The sequence below is a fragment of the Vidua macroura genome, chromosome 5 (genome assembly GCF_024509145.1).
Source record: "Vidua macroura isolate BioBank_ID:100142 chromosome 5, ASM2450914v1, whole genome shotgun sequence".
In the NCBI taxonomy this organism is placed as follows: domain Eukaryota; kingdom Metazoa; phylum Chordata; class Aves; order Passeriformes; family Viduidae; genus Vidua; species Vidua macroura.
In genome coordinates this window covers 4,645,422-4,660,368 of record NC_071575.1, presented here as the reverse complement: position 1 = coordinate 4,660,368, position 14,947 = coordinate 4,645,422, and the positions used below count along the sequence as shown (strand labels likewise).

The window sequence follows — 14,947 nt, the reverse complement described above, 5'->3', positions numbered from 1 at the left end:
TTAATAGTTTATACCAAATAATAAATAATGCTTTTGTTTCAGAAATTTTCTAGGTTAGGTTAATAGCAATGAGCAAAATGAAGCCTTCTTTTGGCTGAATTAACAGTGGAGGGTAATGCTTGAGGATGAGTTGGGTGCTAGTGACCCTGTACAAAGGATGTGCCACTGTTCCCTGGCCCAGCTGCTCAACGGGGCTGATGGAAGCAGCTCTGGACCACGCTCTGAGTGCTCCTCTCTTTTGCAGGCAAGTTAAAGATCAAAATAAGAAAGTAGCAAATCTGAAGCACAAAGAACAAGTGGAGAAAAAGAAGAGTGCACAGATGCTGGAGGAGGCCAGGAGACGAGAGGATAACCTTAACGACAGCTCTCAACAGCTTCAGGTAACATGGGAATTGGATTAATGCAGTTGGGATAATGAGCCAGGCTGAACTGTCTGGCTCCCCGCTCTACCTCCTGATCTGTTTTCACAGCTGTTACCTCAAAACTTTGTTCCTGATTGTTTAAAAGGACACATCTATCCTACAGCATTTCAAAGAAAGCAGCCTCTCTCAATTGCCTTCATACCTTACTCAGTTTTGTACTTTTAACTGTCAACTTGGTTATGAAGTGCATCGTTGAAATAATTATATCAATTCCATATTGAGATTGGGTGTGACATTTCTTTCTTCTCTGCTCTTCTAACAGCCTTTTTCTTTAGCTGTTTTGTATATTTTCCCAGCTGGTTTTACCTTATACTGATGTCTTTTCTTCAGTAAATGAAAGATAACCAAGTAAGTATTCTTAGAGAAAGCTGGAGTTATTGTGGGGTAACTGGAGGACCATGTTTTCTGTGTGTAGTCATCTTTGTTTACCTCATGAATTCTTGATGTGCATTTTGGTCAGTTGGCTTTATTTCTGAAATGATCATGCTGCTGCCCCACAGAGTTATCTAGTTACCTCAGATCTGCCCAGGCACAAGAAAGTCACTGGTATAAAAGGAAGTCAAATATTTCTCAGTGTGCTGTGTGTTGAGATTAGCTGCAGGAGCTTTATCAAACGGTAAGTTTTCAATTGCTGTCACAAAAATATTAAACTACTGGCGTGGAGTACAGCAAAGATACCATGATGCTAAGTGTGGAGATAATAAACATTTTGACTGTGTTTTCTTTAATTTACAAAAATAACTTTCTTTTTTGGTGAGTGAAAATAAATATGGAAACTGCACCCTACCCTGTAATCCTTTATTTTATAAATCTTTAAAGAGCAAGCCTTTCTTTGTCTTCCTTTGTTATCTTAGCTTAAATCCCGTTTCTTTTTATCAGCCACATATCTTAATACATCTACAGTGAAGACACAGAATACATCCTAAGAGTTCTCTAGTAAAGATAAATCCTTTCCTTATTTCAAACAGATACTCCTTTACTTGGTTCTGTGGGATGCTGGGGGGATGTTTTCAGCTAAAACTTTGAAAGAACCACAGAAACATGTGTCCATGGAATGCTCTCAGATGCACCATTTTGTGGTTTTCTCCATCAACTCCAGTCCTGTAGGTCCTGGGCAATGAAATAGTTAAGTTCCAAGTGTATGAAAATGATTTCCTAACTGCAGACCTTTATAAAAGGCGGGAATGTGGGATTTCTACATCTGCTAATGGGTTTTGTGGCTGTAATGCTATGGCAATTCACAAGGCTCTCGTTATGTGGCAGCTATGTTTAAATAACACAGTCCTCCTGGTATTAGTGAAATGTCTTTAAAAATTCCTAAAGCTACTACAATATTTGGTTAGATTTCTAATCTGCATTTGAGTAAATCTATATTTCAAGTCTGAAAAGACAGCTGGTGCTTCACATTTGCCTTTCAATTACGTGGGTGGTGTATTTCTTGAATGACACCATTCCATCAGACCATAATCTTTGTTTTTATGTAGCACTTCCAGATTTTACAAGGGATGGCTTCCTTTTCTGGTTCTCTCCCTCCCCCAGTTATTCTTTCCCATTTAATTTTTCTGTCTTCTTCACATATGTAATACACTAAAAAAAGCCTGATACCTGTTTTCTCTCAGCTTCTATTTGCATACTGAAACCAGTTTTTTGGTTTTGTTTTTTTTTTTAAAGAAACAGTGTATTATGTAAAATGTTTCTACTACATAGCAATGAACAGAGAGTGATATTTCAGGTACGGAGAACTTTTAAGTTCTGCTAAAGCTATATAACACCAGTTTCTGGGACATCAAGGAGATGGTACAGCTTTGGTGGTAACAGCTTTTGCTCGAAAAAAATGGTGGAAAAAATGGTGCTGCTTTATATCAGAGTTCTTTAAGAATGTATAGCTTCCCTTGCAATTTCTTATCCAGTTCTTTACATATAAAGTGTTTTAAGCAGTTGAGAGATCATAGATTTAAAAATATGAATAGCATGGATATCTTTACCTTTTCCCATTCAGGTTTTCCAGCTAAAGATCTCTGTAGAGCAGTACAGATAAAGCAAAAAATACTTTTTTGCAGTTTGCTTATGTTGTGTTTTATTCTGCACTGGTGTCTGTGTTCTCTATATAATTATATGCAAGTTTTTCTGACATTAAAAATAGACATTATTAAATGCATTAAATAATTTAAGATTGAAGTGTGATGTGATAGTCAACATTGAAGTGTGCAAGTTATCATGGTATTAATGTTACTTGATTTTCCGTAGTGCTTTTCCTGCTTTTGTGAACATAATTGTCCTGTTTGGGTGGGCTCAATTTTAGAGAGCCTTTCCCCATATTCAGCACAAGACTGAAGGGAATGCTTTTATTCACAGATGAAAAAGGTCTGTATGCTCTAATGAAAATATCAGGTTAAGGTAAAATATGGAGTGTTTAATGACAAGTGACAGGTTCAATAAAAGCTCCTTCCTTTAGAAGAGCCCTCTGCTTATAGCCTCCCTCTCTCAAGGACTGCAACATTTTGGTTTCCTGGAAGTAAAATTTACCCAGGACCACATTTCAGTTTGTTAGTTGTGGAGACCTGTCTTCTCTCTAGACTCTTAAAGGGCACTGCCTTGTAATTGATTAAAAAAAATTAAACCTGAGAGGACTGTAGATATTTAACTTTTTTTTTTTATGCAACCATTGTTGGCTTTGGGGTCAGGACACACAAGCACCAATTCCAGATAATTTTGGTCTTGGTGGTTTTGGCTGGAATTAATAATAAGACATTATGAAATGCTTAAAAATATATGATCTGCATGTTCTTCGGTTGACCGTCTGCAATCCAGTCAAATAAACACGCTCCCAAGCACACAGTGCCCTGCTCTCCTCTCTGTCCCTAACAGGCCTGTGGTTTCTTTCTTCCTGAGTCCAGTAACAAAATGTTCGTTTATTCACAGAGCTCTGATGATGGAAATTTGGTATTTTTGGGAGTGGGGGAAGAATGAAAACCATAATGTCTCAATTCTAGTGAGATGGATAAATGGCTTTCCAAATTTGTCTTTTCCTCCTGGGTTCCCTTAAACCACAACTCTCCAGGGATCTGAGAGGCTGAAGAGGATCTGGTCTATAAGCAGGATAAAGAAACAAACAAACTGTTGGGCTGGAGTAGAACATTTTTGCTTGAAGTGACTAAAGCTTGGCTATTGTGAAAAATAATTGGTATGCTGTTTAGTCATAGAAAGATAACATTTACTGTAATTTCATTATATTTGAATGGATACTTCAAGCTGGCTTCTGTAAGGAAGTATTCATATTTTCTTGTTTCATCACTCTAGCATCTTCTGCAGTTTTTCCAGAACTTTCACAATATCTGTGCTGTAGGTTTGTGTACTATTGAATCTGTGTTGCAGCAGGTGTCCATCAGTCTCTAATTGCTGCCGACAAGCTCTATGTCCACATCATGTGTAAGATGTGTTTGAGTGCTTTAATGAGCAACTGCAGAAAGCAAATAAACTTATTAGTTCTTTTTTTCTTTTTCCACACCCAAGTCTAGATAATTTAATGTATATTCCTAATCCATGAATTGTAAGTATATGCTGTTTGTTTCTTGTGATAGTGTATTTCTTTTATCATATTGGAGAAACCTATCCTTCCAGTGGAAAGAGCTCTGCTTTTAATATAAACAAATATGCAACTTTATTTTCAGTAATGTTTCTACTGTGATCCAGGCAAAGCTCAATTAAATGGATAGATAAGCAAATACCTTCTCATCAAATGAACCTTCTAAATTCATTAAGTATCAGGACAGTGGCCCAAGGCTGCCAAGTGTATGAGAGGCATTTGGACAATGCCCTAACAACATGCTTTAACTTTTGCCAGCCCTGATCTGGCCAGGAGGTTGGGCTGGGTGGTTGCTGGAGTAGCTTCCAGCTGAAGTAGTCTCTTGTGGTTAACTGTTTGTTCTGAGGCACCACTGCATGTGCACACAGTCAGTGCCAACATGCAAAAACCTGAAAACCCAAGTGGAGCCCAGTGCATCTGAGCTTAAATTACTGAAGAACTTCCTCTTGATATGCTATGATTGCATCTTGAAGGTGGGGTGGATGAAGTTATTTCATCTCATCTCTTGGCAGTAATACTATGCCATAATGAAAATTATGCTGTGTTCTCTTTTGGCTATTAATAAAGCAAGATTATGCTTTCCTAATTCATCTCTGAATTTGCTTTTGGACAGTGAGTACAAAATTTCTGAATAAATGGTTAAAGTAGACCTTTCCAAGCTTAAAGTTCAAGAACTTTTTGAAAACTTCCATCAGATTTGAAGCAAATTGGTTATGCTAGTAAAATATGTTAGGTGTTTTCCTGGGATAAGCGACTTTCAAGTGTGGAGTTCCTGGCTAATTTCTCTTCCATATATACCACTGCCATATCAGATTCCAGCCTTGCCTGCCAGATGAGTGGAGTGTACAGCTCAACATGTTACAGCCCAGAAAACAGTCAACTGCTCCATTTCAGCCTGGCAGAAATCTGTTCTTTAAAGCCATCTTGTATCTGCAGGGTTTGTTCCAGAGAACAGTCCGACATATCAAACTCATATCTGCTTACTGAGCTCAGATGCACCTTTGGGAATTACTCAGATTGAAACGTTCTTTTCCTCTCTCTTCCTCTCCCAGTCCTTTTTAGGCATTAATTACATCATGGACAGGTTTTGGCCTCCCTGTCCCTGGGTAATTCCCTGTGCTGCCCAGCCTTGGGCCTGACCGGGTGCCATCAGCGCTTACGCAAGCGCCTGTAATTTCACTTAAGGCTACATTCAGGTCTAGGTCATCCTCATCCTGTCCTCCAGGACAGAGCTCATGGCACCAGTTGCTGAAAGGATACCAATTCACTTTGCAATTCATTTTTAAAGAAATTTTTTTTAGTATTTTTTGAAAGGATGAGTTTTTCTTGTCAGTTACCAAAGAGGATGAAACTTAATATTGTTACATGTTGTCAATAATTTAGCGAAATGTGGTTCTGAGGTAATGTGAATCAGTGTTTTACTGTCTGCTTCTCAGTGTTATGTGGGACTTTTGTTAGTGAAAATGCAGCAAGTATGAACAAATACAGGCTGTAAAGATCAGTTATACCTCATAAAAATGTAAGTGAAATAATTGTATGCAAATTTTTCGGCCTATTTTATTTCGGCAGTGGTAGCCAATTGGTAGTTTTGGGATCAACTTACCCTCCAGCTCTTTCTCTCAGAGATTCTGTGACAGCTGGCTTTTCATTACAAAACAGGATATACGTATCCAGTAGAGACATCAATATGCATCATGACTCATTAGTGATGTAATATTCCAGTAGGAATTTTCATTTCCATCAGCTTTTACAATACGTTACAGAAAATACAGTGTTCACAAACTTTTCATTCTGTATGTATTTGGTGGGTTGTTATTTTCAGCACAGCGTATTGCAGTTAGTGTAGAAACAGGCACGTATTTAACCCTGGCAGATGCTTTGAGAAAAGCTAGCTCTTGTTCTGATCATGTCATAGCCCTCTGTCAAGAGATCTTTTTCTTATCTTTCCTGGATACCTGGGAGAAGTTCCAAAAATGATGACCTTTCAGCTACACATTTCATCACTTAGAGTGAGGGGAGGTTTCTTGAGGGGAGGTGAAGAAGAATTAATTTAATTGTATCCCTTTTTGGGAATTAAAAATCATAAATAAGCCCTTCTGGATACATCTACTTTTGCAGCATAGATAATGCATGAATGATGAATAGACAGCCTCACTTCATTATATGTGTGTAAAATAATACAATAAGTATAGACAAGACTCTTATTCTTCATTTGTAATGCTCTTTAACTGAAGAAAGGCTTACATTCTCACAAAGTTAGTGCCTTAATCAATTTATTATTCAGCCACACAGAAACAGGACTGAAAAGTTCATTGGACAGTGGAGGAATACTGCACAGTGCTAGAAATCAGTGCATAATATGAAATAGCTATTGTGACTAATGGCACTATTGTGACATTATATTTTCATGTGAAAGTTGCACTGTTAGATTTCCATCCCAGCAAGACAGTAGAACACATAAAAATGAGCTTCTGTCATACAAAAAAAAAGACTTCTCCTCTTTTCTGTATTGAAATGATAAAGGACAATGTGGATTTCAAAGAAGGGCATGAAGATTTATTAACAGATTGCCAGAAATAAGCTCAACAAGGTAAGAAAAGTATCTTGACAAACAAGAAACCCCACAGCATCTGCTCAGATGAGGTCCTTTTTATCTCTTATGCTTTCACATGTGTGCCTGGTGGACTCTCCAGGACAGTAATTCTCCATTTACTTAGAGGAAGCTCATCAAGACAAGCTTTCATACCCGTTAAAACTTAGGAATATTTACCTGGGTCTGTTTCCAGTACCAGTTTCCAACTTCTCCTTATAGAAATCTGATAACCTATTTCTCCAAACAACTGCATACGAAGTATATGGTAGTAGGGGTGACTATTAGAAAAGTTTATATTTACCTCTCTTATTTCTTAGTTTTCTTGGATTTGTTGAGCTTTGGTGGATTAACATTCTTAAAATGAGAGCTGTGATCCACAAGCAGACAGTGGGGACAGTTATGTCTCCAGTTTTGTTGAAGCCATTTTTCTGATGATGATTTGCAAGATCTAACTAACTTGATTTTTGCTCGTGTGTGAAATATTGCATGCTGAAGCACCAACAAAAAATCTACACTTTTGAACATGGAGAATGATTTGTCTCAAAAATGAATTGTAGAAAGAAGGTGCAGCTTTTTTCTCTGTCTGAAATACAGTATCAGAATAAATACATGACCTTGCTCTTCATTTGATAGGGCAGTTCTTATAGAGACAGGGTCTGTCATTCTACATAATTGATGTTTGTGGCATTAAATCCATTGTTAAGAAAATATCTTCTCTTGTGTCTGACCAAGAGTGAGTGCTCCATTCAGAATACTTGTTACCATAACATTTACAGAAAGGAATTTTGAAGGGCCCTGGCAATTGTAATGGAGAAGCATTTCCCTGGATAGACATTTAGCCATCTGCTCTATCAGTTTTCACTTAATGGTTTTGTTTAGTTTACCATACATTTATTATGTTCATGTTAGATGAACTCATTGCTTTCACATCTTTAAAAAAGATGAACTATTTGACTTTGTCTTCTTATGTAAAGTAAAAATTGGACAGCTCTACAGTTTTGAACAGACAGCTGGAAAAATTTTGTGGAAGTCACTATTTACAGCTAGCATTAGGCAGTCTCCCAGTTATCCCAGTATTTCCCTTAACTGCAAATTGAGATTTGTAGCGAGAGAAAGCCATTATATGGCCTGAGAGTTTTTAATAGAGGAAAGAAGACTCCCTCCATCCTAACATTTTTTGGTGATCCATCAGGAATATTATTCCCCAGACACACTTTCACCCAGTCTTTTCTGCCGAAACATGATGTGTCAGTGGAAGATGAAACCTGCTATTTGTGCTCTTTCCTGTTTGGCAGAGGGAAGGGTTGGTACCCTTCATGATATGCCAGAAACTGAGTACAGTGAGGACTGCACAGCTGAATGTGTGCCAGCAGCCTTAACCACTGGATGTTTTTTGCATAGGCTTTTTTCCCCAAGATTAGTATCTGAGTTCAAACTGCTTTCCTAAAAGCTGTCAGAGAGATTAATGTATCTGTTGACAACATAGTGTGGTTCCTATGAGGAGGTCTCTCCTGAGAGCAGAAAACATTGAGGGCCAGATTTAAGCAAAACAATAGGAGCACATTGAAGGGGAAGAACAGCTCTCTTTTCATTTTGGTGTCTTATTTCATGAGCCTGAGAAATGGTAATAAATTTGCATTTTTTCCTTCTTCTTAATTTTTTTTCTGTCTCTCTCATAAGTTGTTATTTTTTTTTTCTTGCTGTGTTGAAAGTGGTTTCTAACTCATCTCTCCCCAAGAATAAAAATGCCCATTTGCCATGGCTCATTTCATATTCTTATTGTTTAATAAAATTGCTATTCTGTTTTATTCTTCTTTGCACAATAGAAAAAGAAAGGGAGATGGGGTGATGATGGGGACCTCAGAAAGAATTCAGAACTTATTTTTAAAAAATAATACATGTGGATTTTTTTTTTTTGGTTCTATACTGTGGGAACAAATACTCAAGTATTTCCTTAAAAATATTTCCTCTAATTCATTTTAAATAGTACTAAACCTAATTAATTTTATGCAAAATCAGTATTATTCTTAAATCTTGCTTACTAAACTGCCCAAATTGGTATCACCCTTAAACTACTTTTTTTTTTATATAGAAATCAACGTATTCTGTCCTAAATTTTTCTCTTTGTCTAAAATTTGCACGTTCTTAGGAGGTATCAGAACAACTGCTCTTACTGTGATGTGCAAATATTAACTGGAATTGAGACTTAGGCTGCAAATTGTGTTCAGAACTGACAGAAGGTTGTAGCACACTGAAAGTCAGCACCAGTCCTTGCATCTCCTTAGTTTGGTTTGATGTACACTCAGATCTCAATGCAGGCATGGGAAAAACTTAACTACATTGGTATCACTTAGTCTGTGACTGAGGATTGAAGGAGGATGATACTAACATTCTAGATGTCTGTAGTCAGTTAAAATTCTTCAACAAATTCACTTAGATTATTATGTTGCTTTTGTTGCTTGCGTTTGAATTCTTCCTATAATTTGATAGTTTTGGGGTCAGGTGATTTTCCAAAGCAGGGCAAGGAAATAAAAGCTGAAGGAACATGATGTCCCAACAACAGGTATCCATGTTCTTCTAGAGCAGAGCTAAAAAATAGCAGATGTAATATTTTCTGTAAATGAGACTAAATTTTTGTGCAATTCCAAATTATATTTACTGATTTATTCAAGATATTTAAATGAAAGATAACCTATATAGCTCCACAAGAAAAGAAAGATAACCTATATAGCTCATAACTGGAACCCATGGATAAAAGAGCAGGTGAAATTCAGCATAAGTATATATATGTCAGGAGAAGCAATCTTAAATATATGTGCAGAATGAAGGGTTCTGATTAGCTCTATTACCATAGGAGAGCAATCTCAGCATTAGAATAAATAGTTTTATGAAAATGTTATTGGTTAGGAGGACTACTAAAAAGCCATTTGAGAAGTATCAAAGAGCAAACCAGAGAATGCTGCTGTGCCACTGTGTGCATGGGCAGTGCATTCCCCCTCTGAATAATGTGCAGTGATGCCAACCACCCACCACAGAAAAAGATGTGGCAAACACAGCAGAGGTAAAGGCAAGGAAGAAAATAGTAAACATAAGGACAGGCTTCTGTTCAAACAGATATTAAATGAAATTGAATTCTTGAATGTGGAAAAGAATGAGTGAAGACAAGAGGAGTACTTTTTCCCACTTTGTAGACTGAGAATAATAAGAGGATCATTTTGGAATATTTGGGGCTAAAGGGAAACAATAACTGTTTTTCCCATTCCTTTGAACTAGTTCAGGCTTGTATAGAAACAATTTGAATTTTCATACAAAGAAGTGAGAATTTCTCAAAATGTGAAATGTTTCCATTTTCTCATTCTTCTGGGTTTTAAGCTAGTTAATTTTAATGGTGATTTTTATGAATGTTATATAGTAAGTTGCCTGTTTAAAGCTACTGTCAGTGTAATGCTGCAAATACACAAATGAGAAGCTTTTATCTTGAAATACCTTTTTTCAGTATTTTTAAGCTCACTGTTTTCTGATTACATTACTATTTAATTGTCAAATTTTTTACATTTTCTGTACTGTATTCTCATAATCGTCAAATGTATCCTTATTGTCTGGATACAGTGGAACAGCAGATCAGGCATTTACTAGTAAAGATATTGAGAACAGCTTTTAATATTTTAAGCCAAGCATTTCCCTAAATTAATACGTCTATTTTGGGTTTGTAGCTGAATCCATGTTGTACCAAGGCAGATCATCTCCTTGAAATTGCCTTCACTTGGTGCATCTGACTGTCAAGGGGATTGTGGGTGCATTGGGGATGCACCTGGATGGCATGGAAAAACAATGATTATTTAGTTCTGATGGAAAATTGTTTTACTGATCTCTAGTTTGAAGATGGGGAGAAAGGGGAATATCTTCATGGAGTGAAAGGGATTTTTTTTTTTTTTTAGCTTAAGATGTTTTGTGGTTAGTAGTAGGATCTTGATAGATGGCTGCTTTAAAGGAAGCAGTTCATAGCACAAATACAAAAGCTGCTCTACTATGATGCACATCCAGGAAGAAGCATCAGAGGCTAAAATCAAAAACCAGAGATGATTGCAGGAATTCCCTTCAAAATTGAGGGAGTGGAGGAGATTCAATGGGATCAAGTGCTCAGTAGGCATTTCTTCAGTAGTGTGTTTATCAGTAGCAATTTTTGTCCTATATTCATCTATGAAAAGGAGGGAAAACAAGAGAAGTGTTCTTTCATGGCTGTCCATGTGTGGTGCTCTGATGGTTTTGTCTGCTGAAGGATTAAAAATGAGCAAAGAAAGGTAGGTCTTGTGACCTGTGATATATTAGTACAATGATGATGACAGGACTGACATTTGCAAAGAGAGCTCAGGCAAATAAGGCTGTATCAAGGGAATAACGTGGGTTTGAGCTTTGTGTTAATGGTGCAGTTAGTTAGAACTGCTGCTGGCTTTTTCTCTAATCTCATATCAGTTTAGAGGCCTTGAGTCATTGTATTGATACAAGAGAGAAGAACAAATCTTGTTACAGTAGCATTTCTCCAATTAGCCTCTCCAAAAGACATGACACATCCCCACAAAAGAAAGACAAACCAAATAAACAAAAAAAACCACAAAGCCCCATAACAATTAGAAATATCTATTGCTTTTGCTCACTTCAGATCATTTTGTCAGCTGTATTGTCAGCTTTGGGTCCCATTTCAATAGTCCGTGCAGTGACCTGCTGTGGTTTGATAGAAACGTTGTCCCTCTAGGTTTTAAAAACTACAAATGTGGTAATTTGCAACAGCCAGAGCAAAATGTTAAAACTGCTGGCACCCCGTGCAGCTGCTAAATGGTAAACCTGGTTGTTAGTGTTGGCAAGGTGCTTGGCTCTGTCTGGGCTGTTGCTAATGAAAAGTGTCTGTAGGAGGCCCAGATTTATAACTGATTGCTGTGCTGGGAGCACCAAGCTTACAGCAACAGGAAAGAAGTGTCAAAGGGGTGGCAACTATCAGCAAAGGACATTGCCTGTTTCCCACAGGAATAACCACTGCTGCCTTGCCCTTTCTGAGCCTGTAATAGTGTCTAGAACTGTCCTTTTTCTTCTCCTTTCTGTCCTCCTTCAACTGGTATTGATTAGGATCCTTTCTTACCATTATCACAGGCTCTGTATTTTAACTTTGCTCCTGATGTTGGGCAAAAGTGCTGCATGTTCTGGAAATGCTTTTGGAAAGTAGCACACCTGGGTGGTGAGATTCTGTCTTGGAAGGAAAAGTGTGTGAATGGCTGGAGTTATTTACACGTTTTTGTATACAATTTAGCAATTGTCAGGCAATAATAGCAAAATGCATGAGTTTTTTTAAGGCTTTCATGTGTATCTAAGAAAAAGACAATGTGAAAGATTAAGCATTTCTTTTCATTAAGTTTTCACTAGGGTTTTTTTCCCCCCTCCCATTTCACTTCCCTTTCATTTAAATTAGATCAATTTGTAGTAATTTGTATCTGGTTATTTTCTATTGCACTCTAGCACTGGAGTTGATACATTTCTTTTCCAACTTTCATGGGTTTGAGTGGACTTTTTCCCATGTAAATATATTTTTGTGTGCATCCTTCCCACGTACAGAAAAGCTCATATTTTTGTTGGCAGCATCATTCATAGTCCTGCATCACTCTTGAGTATTTTCAAGTGACAGTGTAGTTGAAACTATACTCCAGGGACAGTGTAGTTGAAACATCACTCCATTTTCTACCTTTCTACTTAAAAGGACAATTTCCCTGGCCATTTCTCATAAAGTGTTGGCTTCTGTACAGTTTTTTTTCACCATGCTAATTTTAATGGGCTGTTTATATTAAACCCATCATGTCTAGAAATAATATTTATCCATTTTTTCTTTTCACTGTAAATATATTTTTGTTCTTCCTGCAACCGATGATCCACAAGTGCACACAGACTCTGGATGTACACATATCCTCTTTTTCCACTGTGGTATTCTCAGAAAAATGTACTCATCACCTTCTGCCATTCCTCATGTTTTCAATACAGCATATGCAGTGCTGTGGCCAGCTTTGGTTGCACTTCCCTCTCAACTCCTACTGGAATGAAATTCTTCTACTGCAGTCTTTCTCCTTTTGTCTCTTGTAGTTATTTTCTGTATTTATGTAACTTGTCAGGCTTGAATTCCAATCCATGTGTCTTATTTGGCAGATACAACCTTCCAGATGCTGACATATGTTGTTCTAATGACATAATCGTCGTGTATCTCAGGTCTGATCTCCAAAGATGAGGAAATGTTGATCAAGGAGCTCCTGCTTGGCAGTTTGTGCCTTGTAGCTCTCAGACTGCTCCTTTCATTCAGCAACTCCTGATAATTCCATCTGCTGTTGCTGTGCTTACAAAAAACCCTCTTCATTTTGCTCTGTGAGAAACAGACTTCATATAAACATAATACTTGGATATACTCAGCTTCTGCCTAAGAGCCAGAGATTTCTCCATCACAGATAACCTCCAGTACATAAGGTCTTTAATTTTACCAGTTGAGAGCACCAGGACAGCCATAGCATCTGTGGTTATTGTAACTCCACTGCTTATTTGTGCCCAACAACATATCTTGTAGCAACTTTGCATGGTAGTTTGTCTCTCTGTTACTTTAATTTCAGAGTCTTTAGTGTTGGATCTGTGTTTATTTGGGGTTTATGCTACATCTTGGTACCAAGCTATACTCTACCCTAAAGGTATTTCCATCTTCAGGAGTTCATAAACTTTTCTTTCATTCCAATTTTCAAGCTAATATGTTTTTGGAGGTTTGGGGTTTTTTTATATTGCCACTTTCTTCAGGAAATGGTAATTAATTAAATTATTTTTGTGGACATCTGTTACTTTGGATGAGTTGCAGAAGGACCCCTAACACTCCTTTTGAGCTAGATTCTGTCATAACTACCATTTGGGTTTTGTACCATGGGTTCTGGCCTTCAGCATCTACCTGATGTATATTCTTGAAAACTCCAGAAGTCAAAGTATTGTCTCATCAGTGTAAGATGTATTTCTCCATTTATGAGTGACAATTTTGTGTGCTTTTCTTGTCCAGAGACTTGAAGTAGTTTATCAGCTTGTGGAACTGAATGAGGGAGATGCACCGTGCTCACCTGAGCTTTAATGCCATACAATTGTTTGCTCCTGAAATCAAATGAAACTGTAATGCCTCCTTTTGGTAGCACCACATTGTATATTCTCTTAGGACCTTCTTAGGAAAACATGCAGGTTTTTACAGATATTTTTCAGAGGAAAACAGACATTATTTAACTAACTGATTTATTTTCACCAATTGTCTTTTGTGAAGAGTAGGTATTTGGCATAGCATCTCTCTCTCTGGGTTCAACCAACACTGCAGAAACCCACCTTACATAATTGCATGAGTCTTTTGGCATCTTTTGGTAGATTCCTGAGATTGCAAACCAGAAGTCCTCAGTAATGGGCTGACTATAAGTAGAACCAATTTTTTCTTCTTCATATTTGGTTCTGGTTATGGCCAAAAAGAGGAAGCAAGGGAACTTTATGGAAGATTTTGAGAAGTCTTTGAAGAAGATTTCAATTTTTCATATTAATTAATTAATCAGCATGCACTTTAGAGTTACAGTTAATCAGGCCCTCATATTTTTACTGGGAAAAAAAATCTTAACAATTGTGGATGGACTGTCTCTAAATGTTGTTGAAGAATTTGTTGTCTCAAGATCTAAATGATTGTATCCATGAGGAAGCTTTAAGTAGTACTTGAGGCAGCTGGAAGTCCTGAGTTCCCACGTTCCACTCCCCCAGTGGAAGGTCAGTTCACAAAGGAGGGGTTTTCTTTCTAGGGAGAGTTTTATTCCATCTAGAATGGACTGAGGTCACTAAGTTTTTTATCCAGGTCATGGCTTCTTGAGGAAATACCTGATAAGCAAAAGCAGTAGTTCACAGGAGTAAGGGTTTGTAATGATGATTTCACTGTTTAAAAAATAATTGATTCCTATTGCAAAACACTTCCAGTATTGCATTCTTCTCATCTGGTCTATAAAACTACACAGGTAAAATGTGCTATTCCATTATTTACAGGGTTATATGATAAAATTCTTTCCCTACCTAGGTGATTCTCTACTCCTAGAAATACTTACAGCAGTTAAAAGAATAATTTCATTGATTTCTCAATTCTTATTGCTTACTCTTAACTAACCTTTCCCAAGAGCTTACTGGCGAAATCCACCTTAATTCCAAGAGTGAAATTAGGCCATAAAGGTCTTTGTGAGTGTCGTTCAAGACACAGTTATGAAGTTTGCCAGGATACCTCAGATTTAATTGAACCTAAATGCCTTGGTGAAAGCATGTATCCTA

At 37.3% G+C, this 14,947-nt stretch overlaps 1 protein-coding gene across 2 annotated transcripts in view; it reads left to right on the top strand.

Annotated features, from left to right (window-relative positions):
* Nucleotides 1-14,947, top strand: part of ERC1 (ELKS/RAB6-interacting/CAST family member 1) — a 271,097-nt gene that overhangs the window by 144,425 nt on the left and 111,725 nt on the right. For both annotated transcript variants that reach the window (XM_053978014.1, XM_053978013.1), the window contains one exon: nucleotides 245-380. In XM_053978014.1, coding sequence (XP_053833989.1) covers nucleotides 245-380 — 136 coding nt within the window. The remainder of the gene's footprint in view (nucleotides 1-244; nucleotides 381-14,947) is intronic.